Below are 16,552 nucleotides of genomic sequence, written 5' to 3'. Positions count from 1 at the left end.
AGTTGTAATTACATTTTTTTCTATTATTATTTATTTATTTATTATTATTATTATTCATTGAAATTTTTTACTACTATTAATATCATTACTATTATTTACTATTTTTTTTACATTTATTATAAACTTTATTTATAGATACTTATTCCTACTTTATTTGTTTAATTATTATTTTATTTATTTATGACAAATTATTTTTTTCCATTTACTTATTTTTTACAAGTTTTTTTAATAACACAAAATTAATAAAACAAACATAAAATAATAATAATTATTATTATCTATTATAATAATTAAATAATAATAATAATAATAATAATAATAATAATAATAATAATAATAATAATAATAATAATAATAATAATAATAATAATAATAATAATAATAATAATAATAATAATAATAATAATAATAATAATAATAATAATAATAATAATAATAATAATAATAATAATAATAATAATAATAATAAAAAGGACTAGCTATAATAAAGAGAAAAAATATTAAAATTTTTTTTTTAAATTAAAATAGAAATAATAAAAAGAAAAATATTTTTAAAAAAACATTAAAAATAACAAAAATAGTAAGAAAAATAGGAAAAAGATTGTAAATAACAAAAAAAAATTAAAATAGCAACAATAATAAAAAAAATAACATGAAAATAATCAAAACAGCAAGAAAAATAATGAAAATAGTAAAAATACTGAAAAGAAAAAAAAATAAAATTCAATTGAAAATAGAAAAAGAATATAATGAAAAATAGTAAGAAAAATAATAAAAATAGCAAAAGAAGGAAAATTGCAAAAATATTAAAAATAACAAAAGAAAGTAAGGAAAATAGCACGAATAGTTAGGAAAATAGAAAAAAAATAATTAAAACAGCAAAAAATAATGAAAATAGTTAAAAAAAATGATGAAAATAGCAAGAAAAATAATAAAAATAGAAAAAAATATGGGAAATTGCAAAAATAATAAGAAAAATATTAAAAACGTCACAAAAATCATAAAAATATAGAAAATAGCAAAAAAAAACAAAGTATATTGTTAAAATATTTATAAGAGCAAAAGAAAGAAGTAAAAATAGCAAAATAATAATTAAAATAGCTAAAAAATACTAAAAATAGCAATAATAGTAAGGAAAATAGCATAAAAATAATCAAAGTAGAAAATCACTAATAAAAATATCAAGAAAAATAATTAAAATAACAAGAAATTAAGACAAATTGCAAAAATACTAAAAATAGCAATAATAGTAAGAACAATAGCATAAAAATAATAAAAATAGCAAAACATTAAACAAAATAGCAAATAAAATAATGAAAATAGCAAAAAAATAAGGTAAATTGTCAAAAAACTAAAAATAGCAAAAATAGCAAAGAAAATAGCATAAAAATAGCAAAACATTAAACAAAATAGCAAATAAAATAATAAAAATAGCAAAAAAATAAGGTAAATTGCCAAAAAACTAAAAATAGCAATAATAGTAAGAAAAATAGCATATAAATAATAAAAATAGCAAAACATTAAACAAAATAGCAAATAAAATAATGAAAATAGCAAAAAATAAGGTAAATTGTCAAAAAACTAAAAATAGCAAAAAAAGCAAAGAAAATAGCATAAAAATAGCAAAACATTAAACAAAATAGCAAATAAAATAATGAAAATAGCAAAAAAATATAAGGTAAATTGTCAAAAAACTAAAAATAGCAATAATAGCAAAGAAAATATAAGAAAATAGCAAAACATTAAACAAAATAGCAAATAAAATAATGAAAATAGCAAAAAAAAAGGTAAATTGTCAAAAAACTAAAAATAGCAATAATAGCAAAGAAAATAGAAGAAAATAGCAAAACATTAAACAAAATAGCAAATAAAATAATGAAAATAGCAAAAAAATAAGGTAAATTGCCAAAAAAACTAAAAATAGCAATAATAGTAAGAAAAATAGCATAAAAATAATAAAAATAGCAAAACATTAATCAAAAAAGCAAATAAAATAATGAAAATAGCAAAAAATAAGGTAAATTGCCAAAAACTAAAAATAGCAATAATAGCAAAGAAAATAGAAGAAAATAGCAAAACATTAAACAAAATAGCAAATAAAATAATGAAAATAGCAAAAAAATAAGGTAAATTGTCAAAAAACTAAAAATAGCAAAACATTAAACAAAATAGCAAATAAAATAATGAAAATAGCAAAAAAATAAGGTAAATTGTCAAAAAACTAAAAATAGCAATAATAGCAAAGAAAATAGAAGAAAATAGCAAAACATTAAACAAAATAGCAAATAAAATAATGAAAATAGCAAAAAATAAGGTAAATTGTCAAAAAACTAAAAATAGCAATAATAGCAAAGAAAATAGAAGAAAATAGCAAAACATTAAACAAAATAGCAAATAAAATAATGAAAATAGCAAAAAAATAAGGTAAATTGCCAAAAAAACTAAAAATAGCAATAATAGTAAGAAAAATAGCATAAAAATAATAAAAATAGCAAAACATTAATCAAAAAAGCAAATAAAATAATGAAAATAGCAAAAAAAATTGTAAATTGCCAAAAAACTAAAAATAGCATAGAAAATAGCATAAAAATAGCAAAACATTAAATAAAATAGCAAATAAAATAATGAAAATAGCAAAAATAATGTAAATTGCCAAAAAACTAAAAATAGCAATAATAGCAAAGAAAATAGCATAAAAATAGCAAAACATTAAACAAAATAGCAAATAAAATAATGAAAATAGCAAAAAAATAAGGTAAATTGCCAAAAACTAAAAAATATATCAATAAAAGCAAAGAAAATAGCATCAAAATAATCAAAATATCAAAAAAACATCAAAATAGCAAAAAAATAATTATAATAGCAAATAAAATGATGAAAATAACAAGAAAAATAATAAAAATAGAAAAAAATATCTTAAATTGAAAAAATATTAAAAATAACAAATTAAAGTAAGGGAAATAACAAAAAAATAATCAAAGTAGCAAGAAAAATAGTGAAAATAGCAAAAATATATTGCAAATAACAGAAAATATGGTAAATTGAAAAAAAAAATATTAAAAATAGCAAAAGAAAATTTTGAAAAGTATCAAAAGCATAAAGAAAATAGCAAAAAAATAATAAAAATAGCAAAAATATTGATAATTTCAAAAAAATACTGAATATTGCAAAAAATTAAGTTATTTTGAAAATTTAATTTTTTACAACAATTCTTCTGGATAAAAATTAAATTTTTTTTTATTAAAAACTTGAAAAAAAATAATAAAAACCTTATTTATTTTTAAAATGTACTATTTCGAAAATATCTTTTGCGGGACAAAAAATTGTATTTAATTTTTTTTGAAGCTTTCAAAGAGCAAAAATAATTTTATATTTTAACACAAGATTTTCTTTTTTAAATTTTTGGAATTTCCTTTTTTGAAAAATTCTTTGGGGCAAAAAGTTAATTTTTTTTTCGTAACCCCTCCCCCCCCAAAAAAAAATAAAAATTTTTCTAAGCAAATTCTTGTGGGTCAAATAATTGTATTTTTATTTGTTTTTCCAAATTTCGAAATTGAAAAACAAAATTTAATATTTTGACCCAAAGAACTTTTTCGAAATATTTGTGAAAATTTCCTGTTTTTAAAAAAATCCTTCGGGGCAAAAAATTGAATTTTGTTTTTTTCCTTTTCGAAAACTTGAAAGGAAAATTAACTTATTTCTTAAAAAATTTACTTTTTCAAAAACATTCTTCGGGGCAAGAAATAAAAATCCCTTTTCTTTTTGAAAAATTGATAAAAAAATTCACTTATTTTGATAATTTACTTTTTCCAAACAATTCTGCTTTGGCAAAAAAGTGGAATTTTATTGCTCTTTTATAGTTTTTGAAGAGAAAACGAATTTAATATTTAGCCCCGAAGAATTTTGAAAATTTCCTGTTTTTGAAAAAAATTTTCGGGGCAAAAAATCGAATTTTGTTTTTTTCCTTTTCGAAAACTTAGAAAAGAAAATTCACTTATTTTTGAAAATATACTTTTTTGAAAAATTCTCTTTGGGGCAAAAATTTGAATTTTGGTGTCTTTTAAAAAAATAGAAAAAATTCACTTATTATTTTGAAAATTTACTTCTTCGTTACAATTCTGCGGGTCTAAAAATTGAATTCTTATTGGTTTTAAAGTTTTCGAAAGAGAAAAAACAAATTTTATATTTTGCCCCGAAGAATTTTTTTGAAAAATTTTGAAATATTCTGTTTTTGAAAAAATTCTTCGGGCCAAAAAAATTTAATTTTGTTTTTTTCTTATTGAAAACATGGAAAATAAATAAATACATATAGAAAAAAATAAGTAAAAATTCATTGATTTTAAAAATTTACTTTTTCGAAAAAATCTCTTCGGGATAAAACATTTTCGAAAACAAGAAAAAAATTCACTTCATCGTTACAATTCTGCGTGTCTAAAAATTGAATTCTTATTGTTTTTCAAGTTTTTGAAAGAGAAAAAACAAATTTAATATTTTGCTCCGAAGAATTTTTTTGAAAAATTTAGAAATTTTCTGTTTTTGAAAAAATTCTTCGGGGCAAAAAATTTAATTTTTTTTTCGAAAACATGAAAAATAAATAAATATAGATAAAAATAAGTAAAAGATTGAAAGAAAACTTCATTGATTTTAAAAATTTTCTTTTTTGAAAAATTCTCTTCGGGGCAAAACATTTTCGAAAACAACAAAAAAATTCACTTATTTTGTAAATTTACTTCTTCATTACAATTCTGCGGGTCTAAGAATTGAATTCTTATTGTTTTTCATGTTTTCGAAAGAGAAAAAACAAATTTAATATTTTGACCCGAAGAATTTTTTTGAAAAATTTTCGGGGCAAAAGATTAAATTTGCTTTTTCTCTTTTAAAAATTTGGAAAAAAAATAAATTGATAGAAGTAAGTAAAAGATTAAAAGAAAAAAATTCATTGACTTTAGAAATTTTCTTTTTCGAAAAATTCTCTTTGGGGCAAAAAATTTTTTTTTTTTTATTTTTTTATAGAAAGAAATTCACTTATTTTGAAAATTTAATTTTATGCAATAATTCTGCTGGTCAAAAAATTGAATTATTATTGTGTTTCAAAGTTTTTGACGAGAAAATAAATTCAATATTTTGCCCCGAAGAATTGTTTCGAAAAATTTTGAAAATATTCTTCGGTGCAAAAAATGGAATTTTGTTTTTTCCTTTTTTCGAAAACTTGAAAAAAAAATAAATAGATATAAAGTAAAAATGCAATTATTTTGAAAATTTACTTTTTCAAAAAAAAAATTCTTCGGGGCAAAAAATAAAAATTCAATGATTTCGAAAATTTACATTTTCAAAAAAATTCTTCGGAGCAAAAAATGGAATTTTTTTTAACCTTTTCTCGAAAACTTTTGAAAAGAAATAAATAGATAAAAAGTAAACATTCAATTATTTTGAAAATTTACTTTTTAAAAAAAATTTTACTGGGCAAAAAATGGAATTTTTTTTACCTTTTCTCGAAAACTTGAAAAGAAATAAATAGATAAAAAGTAAACATTCAATTATTTTGAAAATTTACTTTTTAAAAAAAATTTTACTGGGCAAAAAATGGAATTTTTTTTACCTTTTCTCGAAAACTTGAAAAGAAATAAATAGATAAAAAGTAAACATTCAATTATTTTGAAAATTTACTTTTTAAAAAAAATTTTACTGGGCAAAAAATGGAATTTTTTTTACCTTTTCTCGAAAACTTGAAAAGAAATAAATAGATAAAAAGTAAACATTCAATTATTTTGAAAATTTACTTTGTTTACTTTTTCAAAAAAATTCTTCGGGGCAAAAAATAAAAATTCAATGATTTCGAAAATTTACATTTTCAAAAAAATTCTTCGGGGCAAAAAATGGAATTTTTTTTTACCTTTTCTCGAAAACTTTTGAAAAGAAATAAATAGATAAAAAGTAAACATTCAATTATTTTGAAAATTTACTTTTTAAAAAAATTTCTACGGGGCAAAAAATGGAATTTTTTTTACCTTTTCTCGAAAACTTGAAAAGAAATAAATAGATAAAAAGTAAAAATTCAATTATTTCGAAAATTTACTTTTTCGAAAAAAAATTCTTCGGGGCAAAAAATAAAAATTCCTCTTTTTTCGAAAAATTAAAAAAAAAATTGCGTTATTTTGTAAAATTTGCGTTTTTTCCGCACGCTCGAAGTGATTGAAAAGCGTTTGAGCAATGTTATGTATATATACGTAAGAAAAGATTGGATAATAATGTTTGGAAGTGTCAGGTTTATGTACCTGGTGCGGGGTGAGTTTTTCGCCGGTTTTTTGACAAGCCGGCGGCTGCGGCGCCAACAACCCCCGTGTTAACACAGGCGCTTATCTTTTCTTCGAGAGAAATTACGACGGAATCCGAGGGACCGTTTTCAGTTTGCCCTGCGCTCCATGAAGCGCGACCTTACTCAAGACAATGCGTCTTGCGTTTTTACGATCGCATTCGAGAGGTCACTGGGTATGAGCCGAGCGCCACTCTCCTTATGATATTTTTACTCCTATCCACGTCATTCACACTTTCAATTTTATTTTTATTTTATTTTCTCTGCTTTTCTTTTTATCTTCCTTTCTCTAGTATTTTCTTTATGTCTTTTAATTTTTATCTGCTTTTCTATTTTGACTTATCTTTTATTTTTATTTTGCTTTTCCATTTTGTTTACTTTTTGCTCGTTTTGTATTTTTTCCTCTATTTTAATTTTCGTTTTATTTTCTTTCTTCCTCTTTAGTATTTTTGCTCTGGTTATATTTTTTTCCATATTCTTCTTTTTTATTTAAATTGTTTTGTATTATTCTTTTTTGCTTTCTTTATCTTCTTCATTTCTTTGTTTTGTTTATTTTATTCATTTTTTGTATTTTTCTTCTGTTTATGTTTTTAGTTTTTGTATTTTTCTTTTGTTTATTTTTTTAGTTTTAGTATTTTTCTTTTGTTTATTTTTTTAGTTTTTGTATTTTTGTTTTGTTTTAATTTTTTTTGTTAATTTTTTCTGTTTTTGTTTTTTTTTGTTTATTTCTTTCATTTTTTGTATTTTTCTTTTGTTTTTATTCGGTTTTTTTATTTTTCTTTTGCGTTTTTCTTTTTTTTGTTTATTTTTTCGGTTTTCGTTTTTTCTTTTTGTTTTTATTTCTTTCATTTTTTGTATTTTTCTTTTGTTAATTTTTTTTGTTTTTGTATTTTTTTGTTTATTTTTTCAGATTTTTTTATTTTTGATTTGTTTGTTTTCTTTATCGTTATGTTTTTTCGTTATTTGTATTTTCGTTTTTTTTCATTTTCTTCTTTTTTTTTTAATTTTATGGTATTCGTTTTTTCTTTATTTTTACTTCCTTCTAATTTTGTATTTTTTTGGTTTTTATTCGGTTTTTGAATTTTTGTTTTGTTTGTTTTTTCGTTTTGTTTTAATTTTTTTTGTTTATTTTTTCTGTTTTTGTTTTTTCTTCGTGTTTATTTCTTTCATTTTTTGTATTTTTCTTTTGTTTTTATTCGGTTTTTGTATTTTTGTTTTGTTTTAATTCGGTTTTCGTATTTTTGTTTTGTTTTCATTTTCTTTTTTTTTTGTTTATTTTTTCGGTTTTCGTTTTTTCTTTTTGTTTATTTCTTTCATTTTTTTGTATTTTTCTTTTGTTTTTATTCGGTTTTTGTATTTTTTTTTTATTTAATTCGGTTTTTTTATTTTTTCGGTTTTCGTTTTTTCTTTTTGTTTATTTCTTTCATTTTTTGTATTTTTCTTTTGTTAATTCTTTTTGTTTTTGTATTTTTTTGTTTATTTTTTCAGATTTTATTATTTTTGATTTGTTTATTTTCTTTACTGTTTGTTTTTTCTTTTTGTTTTCATTTCCTTTTTTTTGTTTAATTTTTTGATTTTCGTTTTTTCCTTATGTTTACTTCCTTCTATTTTTTTGGTTTTTCTATTTTTGTTTTGTTTTAATTTTTTTTGTTAATTTTTTCTGTTTTTGTTTTTTTTGTTTATTTCCATCATTTTTTGTATTTTTCTTTTGTCTTTATTCGGTTTTTGTATTTTTTTTGGGTGTTAATTCGATTTTTGTATTTCTTTTAGTTTTAATTCGGTTTTTGTATTTTTGTTTTGCGTTTTTCTTTTTTTTTTATTTTTTCGGTTTTCGTTTTTTCTTTTTGTTTATTTCTTTCATTTTTTGTATTTTTCTTTTGTTTATTTTTTTAGTTTTTATATTTTTTTGTTTATTTTTTCAGATTTTATTATTTTTGATTAGTTTATTTTCTTTAATGTTTGTTTTTTCGTTTTGTTTTCATTTTCTTCTTTTTTGTTTAATTTTTTGGTTTTCGTTTTTTCTTTTATGTTTACATCCTTCTATTTTTGTATTTCTTTGGTTTCTATTCGGTTTTTCTATTTTTGATTTGTTTGTTTTTTATTCGGTTTTTGTATTTTTGTTTTGTTTGTTTTTTTGTTTTGTTTTAATTTTTTTTTGTTTATTTTTTCTGTTTTTATTTTTTCTGTTTGTTTATTTCTTTCATTTTTTTTTGTTTTTCTATTTTTGATTTGTTTGTTTTTTATTCGGTTTTTGTATTTTTGTTTTGTTTGTTTTTTTGTTTTGTTTTAATTTTTTTTTGTTTATTTTTTCTGTTTTTATTTTTTCTGTTTGTTTATTTCTTTCATTTTTTGTATTTTTCTTTTGTCTTTATCCGGTTTTTGTATTTTTTGGGTTTTAATTCGGTTTTTGTATTTTTTTTTGGTTTTAATTCAGTTTTTGTAATTATATGTTTTGTTTTCATTTTCTTTTTTTTTTGTTTTTTTTTCGGTTTTCGTTTTTTCTTTCTGTTTATTTCTTTCATTTTTTTGTATTTTTCTTTTGTTTTTATTCGGTTTTTGTATTTTTTTATGGTTTCAATTCGGTTTTTGTATTTTTGTTTTGTTAATTTTCTTCTGCTTTTTTATTTTTAATTTGTTTATTTTTCCATAGTTTTTGTATTTTTGATTTTTTTAGTCAGTTTTTGTATTTTTGTTTTATTTATTTTCTTTAGTTTTTGTATTTTTATTTTGTTTATAATTTTTTATTATTGTATTCTTTGGTTTGCTTTTTTTTTAGTTCTGTATTTTTGTTTTGTTTTCTTTTTTTATTTTCTTCATTTTTGTTTTTTGTTCATTTTTTTAGTTTCTGTAATATTGTTTTATATATTTTTTCTCCATTTCTTTTTTTTTTTAATAAAATTTTTAAATACTTTCTATTATTTTTACATTTTTTTTCATTCTTTACTATTTTTCCAACTATTTTTGAATACTTAATATTTTTGCTATTATTATTATTATTATTATTATTATTATTATTATTATTATTATTATTATTATTATTATTATTATTTCCTATTTTATTAGTTTTGCTATATTATTTTTTTGCTATTGTTAATTTTTTTTCATTTTGCTGTTTTTCTTATTATTTTTGATAATTTATATATTTTTGCTATTTTCCATATTATTTTTATTATGCTTGAATATTTTTCTAAAATTAATTTATTTTTTGCTATTTTTTTATTGTTTTTTCCATTTTAATTCTGACTTTTGTTATTTTTATGGTATTTGTTTTCATTATTATTTTTTTTGCTATTATCATTTGTAGGTACTATATTTGCAAAATTTTTATACTATAATTATAGTTTTTGTTATTTTTATTATTGTCTTTGGTATTAATATTATTTTTTCTATTTTTGAAAATTTTTTGTTATTTTCATTAATTTTTTGCTACTTTTCTTGTTTTGTTTTCGCTACTTTCAATCCTTCTGCTATTTTCTTTATTATTTTTGCTTTTTTTATTGTTTTAATATTTTTTCAATTTACTTTATTTTTTTGCAATTTAAAATTTTTTTTTTGCTATTTTTATTTTTTTTTTTTTGCTGTTTTGAATATTGCTGTTTTTTTCTTTATTTATATTTTATGTTATTTTCAATCTTTCTGCTATTTTTCTTATTATTATTTATGCTATTTTCATTATTTTCTTCGGTTTTTTAAAAAATATATTTTTGCTGTTTTTCTTACTGTTTATGCTATTTTCATTATTTTCTTTGCTATTTTGTTATTTTTTACTGCTATTCTTATAGTTAGCCATTATTAACATTATTTTTTGTTATTATTGTTATTATGTCTGCAATTTACTTTTTTCTTTTGCTATTTTCAATATTCTTGCAATTTACCTTATTTTCTTGCTATATTCAATATTTTTTCTATTTTGTTTATTTTTCTTGCTATATTCAATATTTTTTCTATTTTGTTTATTTTTCTTGCTGTTTTGAATTTTTTTTTGCTATTTTTAATATTTTTTCAGTTTATCTAATTTTTCGCTATTCACATTTTTGTTATTTTTGCTATTGTTATCATTATTGCTATTTTGATTTTAAGTTTTGTTGTTCTTATACTATATATTTATGCTATTGTATTCACGTTTTTGTTTGCTATTTTCAATATTATTTTTCTATTTTTTATTATTATTTCCCCTATTTCCATTTTTCCTATTTTGTAAAATTTTATTAACTAACAATTTTCTAATTAAAAAAAAAATACTATTTTTAAAAATCAAGATTAAATTCGCAAAAAGAAGTCGGAAACGATTTCCTGAGAAAAAAAGACAACGTGAATTAAAAATGAAAAATGTCATCAGATTATTTCAATTACCTTTTATAAACGTTTAATTGTTATCAAAAGGAAACTATTTAGGGGAATGACGAGTGAGAGAGAGAGAGAGAGAGAGAGAATGCGCACACCTAAGGAAACAATATATATACATATATATAGAGAAAAATGGTCTCGTCTCCTCCTTCTCTCCCCCCCTAGACGCTCCTCCTTTTTGCCCTCCCTCCCTCCCGTCAGGCGTGTTCCCAACACCCCCGCCACACGCGCGTACCGAGTGGAATCAAGTAAAAGAGAGAATTCAAGGAGTTGCTCTCTTCTATAACTATACTATATACTATATACAAACCACCTGATTCTCTCCCCCACCCAAGTTTCCAAACACACACTCACACACCGAGAAAACAAGTAACGAACGCGCCGACCGTGTCCGCGTTGAATTACGAATATTTCCGAACGTGCCGATTCCACCCGAATGTGAGTTCGAATCGTGAATCCCGCGTCAGTGTAGAAACCGCGTTCGCGGTCCACGGTTCACTATTATATACCTTTGCCCGGGGTTTATATTGACCATATTGTTTTTTTTTTGGAACCATCTTCTCCTCTCCCCCCACCACCACCCACTAAATTACAAAAAAAAACCCCTCTCTCATTTTTGTCTATATTATTCTAAAAGAATAGAATTATTTTTGACACACGTGCTTCAAAAGACAAATATTTCGCATTTAAAATATTTATTTGCAAAAAATTCTGAAAGAGAAAATTATTTTAATTTTTTGCAATAAAGATTTTTGGGGGACGATTTTAATTTCTCCTTCTCCCCCCTCCACCCTTCTTCCCCTATTCGTTTTTGGCAAAAAGGATTTTTGGGGAATAATAATTTGCTTTTCTCCCCCCCCCACCCTCTTCTCCTACTCGTTTTGAAAAAAGAGGGGTTAAGGGAAAAAGTGGAAGGGGAAGGAAAAATTTCGAGTTTGGTAAAGAGAGAGAGAGAGAGGGAAGGAGAGAAAGACACTGTGCGTTAGAAAAGGAAGATGGGGATTAGAGAGCATTAGAGGCAGTGTATTAGAGTGGGAGAGGTGAAATAGTGTATCGGAGTGGGAAGAGAGGAACATTTCGTGGAAGGAGAGAGAGAGAGAGATGGAAAGCGGCAAATTAGAAGGAGATGAAAATAGTGTATTAGAGAAGAAGAGTGAAAAATAGTGTATTGGAGGGGGAATAGAAAAAAAAACAGTGAATTGAACGGAGATAAACAGTGAATTAAATGGAGACAAACAAACAGTGTATTAAAAAGAGATAAAAAAGTGTTTTCAACGGAGACAAATAGTGTGTTAAACGGAGACAAATAGTGTGTTAAACAAAGACAAATAGTGTACTTAACGGAGATAAAAAGTGTTTTTAAAATGGTAATAAACAAAACAGTGAATTAAAAAGAGAAAAAAAGTGTATTTAAAGGAGATCAAAAATAGTGTATCACAAGGAGATAATAAAGGAGCAAAAACTGGAGAAGAAGAAGTAAAAAAGAGTGTAGGAAAGAAGAAAATAGTAAAGGAAAGAAAAAAATATAGTGGAGCTGGAAAAAAGTAGTGGAGGAGAAGAGAAAAATAGTGGAGAAGAACAAAAAATAGTGGAGAAGAAAAAAAAATAGTGGAGAAGAATAATAAATAGTGGAGAAGAAAAAAAAATAGTGGAGAAGAATAATAAATAGTGGAGAAGAAAAAAAAATAGTGGAGAAGAATAAAAAATAGTGGAGAAGAAAGAAAGAAGGTCAGAAAATAGTGGAGAAAAGAAGAAAATATTGGAAAAGGAGGGAAATAGTGGAAAAGAAGAAGAGAACATTGAAGAACAGGGAAGAAAGAAGAGAAATAAAAAATTATTGGAGAAGAGAAAAAATTAGTGGAGAAGAAGTAAGAAAATAGACTAAAAAAGAGGATTATTGGGAAGAAGATAAAAGAAAATAGTGGAGGAGTAAAGAAAATAGAGAAGAAGGTGAAAAAAATAGTAGAGGAGTAAAGAAAAGAGGGAAGAAGATTAAAAAAATAGTGGAGGAGTAAAGAAAATAGTGGAGAAGAGTAGAAAAATAGTGAAGTAGAGAAGAAAATAGTGGAAAAGAGTGTAGAAAATAGTGGAGGAGAAACCGGAAGAAGTGCAATAGAAATCGGTGCTTTAATTTAATTGCAAATTATATATTATTTATTAAATAAAAAGACTGATTCGTCTTTATGAATTTTTTTCTCCTAACAAAGAAGAAATAATTTTTCAGCTTTAAAGCAGAAAAAGAAGAAGAAGAAAAGAAGAAAAAAAGGAGAAAAGAAGGGGAAAAGAAGAAAAGGAGAAAAGAAAGAAAAAAGAAGAAAAGGAGAAAAAGAAGGAAAAAAGAAGAAAAAGGGAAAAGAAGGAAAAAAGGAGAAAAAGAAGGAAAAAAGAAGAAAAGGGGAAAAGAAGGAAAAAAGAAAAAGAAGATAAAACAAGGAAAAGAAGAAGAAGAAGAAGAAGGAAAAGAAATAAACAAGAAAGAAGAAAACGAAGAAGATATATTTAATTACATAACCTGTAATTAATGATAAACGCAATATAATTATTGTATAGAAAAAATCTACAAAAAAAATATCGTCACGAAATACAAAACATGTAATAAAGTGACGCTCGAGGTTAAATAACGTATAATAATAACTGTAAAATAGTGACCTAAGTAAAAAAAAAACAAATAACACTAATACTAATAAATAAAAAATATAAACAAAAAAAACTCTAAGTGACTTTGTATAAAAGTCACTGCGAGAATAAATAGAAACGTAAACATCAATAAAAAAATAAGCAGTAAGAAAATATTTGTAGGTAAATAAATGCCCATCAAGGAAATAAATAATAAAAAGTAAACAATTGTCCTGGGAAAATAAACACACGGAGTGAAAATAAACACAAAAGGTAAACAAGTGTCCTGGGAAAATAAACACACAAAAGATAAACAAGTGTCCTAGGGAAATAAACACAAAAAGTAAACAACTGTCCTTGGAAAATTAACTCAAAGAGTAAATAACTGTCCTTGGAAAATTAACTCAAGGAGTAAACAAGTGTCCTAGGAAAATTGATTCAAGGAGTAAATAAAGTGTCCTAAGGAAAATAAACATAAAGAGAAAAAAGTGTCCTAAGGAAAATAAACAAAAATAGAAAAAAAAGTGTCCTAAGGAAAATAAGTAAACAGAGGAAAAAATTGTCCTAAGGAAAATAAACAAAAAAAGAAAAAAGTGTCCTAAGGAAAATAAACAAACAGAGAAAAAAGTGTCCTAAGGAAAATAAACAAAAAAAGAAAAAAGTGTCCTAAGGAAAATAAACAAAAAAGGAAACAAGTGCCCGAAAAAAAGTGTCCGCAGAAAATAAACAAAAAAGGAAACAAGTGTCCGAAGAAAAAAAAGTGTCCGCAGAAAATAATTACTAGAAAATAGTGTCCGTAGTAAATAAACTTCCCTCCCTTAAAAAAGTTCCGCAATAAATAATCAAGTGTCCGAAGTAAATAAAAACAAAACAATATTGTCCGCAGTAGTAAAAAAAAAATTTTTTTTGTTGTAAGCAATAATTTACTAAAAGTGAGAGAGAAAAAAAAGAGAGAGAAAAAAAATAAAACTAGTGACACAAAGTTAAAGGTGAATAGAAAGGAAAGTGAATAAAAGACAATGAAACCGAATTCGGACAATTTTCCGACCCCGCTGGTCCTGACGATAATAATAACAAAGTGCAATATTCACTTAAATCGATAGATTAGAAAAAAAGGAGTTGAAAAAAAATAAAAAGGAAATTTTCAATAAAGTGAAAGGATTTAAATAAAAAAAAGGGAGGAAAACAGCAAAAAGAAAAAAAGAATTCAGTGGGAAATTGAATTTTTGAATACTTTCGGTTTATTAAAAAAAAAAAAAAAGTGTTGCATTGTTTTTTTTGCGAAAAGTGAGAGTGGAATTCAGGAAAAATTACGCCTAACCCGGGTAACGATATGTACCCCTGGTACCGGGAGAGCGTCGCCGCGGCTGCCGCCGCCGGGCTTGGTGGCCCGGTAGGAGTTGTCGGTTCCGGATTTTGCTCCACCGCCCCCGGCCAAGGTGGTACCACCATCAAAACCGAAAGCGGATATTCCGACTGCATGCTCGCCCTCGACTACGTTCAAAGCAAGGTTAGTTTTTTTTTTTACCTATTTTTCGTTTATTCGAAAAAAACCCCAGCCAAAAATTTACCAAAATATTAAATTTCTCTATTTTTTTTCTCCAATTCGGCCTAATTTGGCCGAATCTTTAAATTTAGCAGAAAAATGAATAAAAATATTTTTCTGCTTTTAATTTCGAGAATATTTCACTATTTACACTATTTCTTTAAATTCGGCCTAATTTCCATTTGGCCGAATTTTCACATTTTCCAAGTAAAATAAAAAGAAATAAAAAATTTTTTTCTGATTTCAATTTCGCGAATATTTTATTTCTACAATATTTCTTAATAATAAAATGCAAAATAAGGCCAAATAAAAATTAGGTCGTATATAAATTCGGCCTAATTTTTATTTGGCCGAATTTTTCTATTTTGCGGAAAATAAAAAATGAACCAAAATATTTTTCTGCTTTTCATTTCGAGAATATTTCATTTTTACACCATTTCTTAAAAGTACAATAAAAATTAGACCAAATAAAAATTATTCTAAATTTAAATTCGGCCTAATTTTTATTTAGCCGAATTTTTGTATTTTGCCGAAAATAAAAAATGAACCAAACTATTTTTCTGCTTTTAATTTCGAGAATATTTCATTTTTACATTATTTCTTAAAAATACAATAAATATTAGGCCAAATAAAAATTATTCTGAAATTAAATTCGGCCTAATTTTTATTTGACCGAATTTTTTAATTTTGCCGAATATAAAAAATGAACTAAAATATTTTTTTGAATTTAATTTCAAGAATATTTATTATTTTTACACTATTTCTTTATAGTCAGCCTAATTTTCATTGGGCCGAATTTTTTAATTTTGCGGAAAATAAAAAATTAACCAAAATATTTTTTTGTTTGTTATTTCCGCGAATATTTAATTTCAATATTCTTTTGTTTAATTTGACTAAATGTTTTTTTGGACAAATATTTAAATTTTAATATTTTTATTTGGCCAAATTTTTAAATTTTGATATTTTTATTTGGCCGAATTGTTAAATTTTTGTTAAAAAAGAAAAAATGAACTAATTTTTAAGAAAGCAAAATTTTTTGCTCGTTGAATATTTATAATTTTTACACTATTTTTGTAAATTCGGCCTAATTTTTATTTTGCGGCTAAATTTTAGTATTTTTCCGGAAATAGAAACAAAACGAAAATATTTCTCTGCTTTAAATTTCCGCGAAAATTTAATTTTTACACTCTTTTGTTTAAATTAACTAAATGTTTATTTGGCGAAATTTTTTTAATTTTGCTAAAAAAAAGAAAATTTACTAAACTAATTTTTTATTTGGCCGAATTGACAAATTTTTGACAAAAACAAAAAATTAAACTAATTTTTGAGATAACAACAATTTTTTGCTTGATAAATTTAAATTCTATTAAGCGCTTAAATTTTCGTTTAGCAAAATTTTCATTTAATTTCATTTAGCCAAAAAGGACATTTGTAAACTATTCATATTAATTTGCCAAAAATATTGAACTTATTTTGCTTTGATGAAATTTACACTAAAATAGTTTTTTTTAATAAATTAAATTTTTTGCTTTCTTAAAATTTAATTTAACTGAATTTTTTATTTAGCGAAAAAATTTAACTAAACTAAATTGTCATTTGATAAAAATTTTGCTTAAAATAATGAATTTCTATTAAACGGAAATTTTTTACTGCAAATTACACATTTTATTTATTTACTTATTTTTTTATTAATCTACATTATAGAATTTTTATTTTTTTCTTTAGCCTAA

General features: G+C 22.8%; 1 protein-coding gene across 1 annotated transcript in view; it reads left to right on the top strand.

Annotated features, from left to right (window-relative positions):
• The first annotated feature begins 13,898 nt into the window (after positions 1 to 13,898).
• LOC122512665 (zinc finger protein rotund-like) overlaps positions 13,899 to 16,552 on the top strand; it is a 351,867-nt gene continuing 349,213 nt past the window's right edge. The window contains exon 1 of the mRNA XM_043628635.1: positions 13,899 to 14,786. Coding sequence (XP_043484570.1) covers positions 14,610 to 14,786 — 177 coding nt within the window. The 5' untranslated portion in view covers positions 13,899 to 14,609. The remainder of the gene's footprint in view (positions 14,787 to 16,552) is intronic.

The sequence above is a fragment of the Leptopilina heterotoma genome, unplaced genomic scaffold (assembly GCF_015476425.1).
Source record: "Leptopilina heterotoma isolate Lh14 unplaced genomic scaffold, ASM1547642v1 Lhet_123, whole genome shotgun sequence".
NCBI lineage: Eukaryota > Metazoa > Arthropoda > Insecta > Hymenoptera > Figitidae > Leptopilina > Leptopilina heterotoma.
Note: the sequence above shows the minus strand (reverse complement) of the source record. Positions and strands in the feature narration are given on the sequence as shown.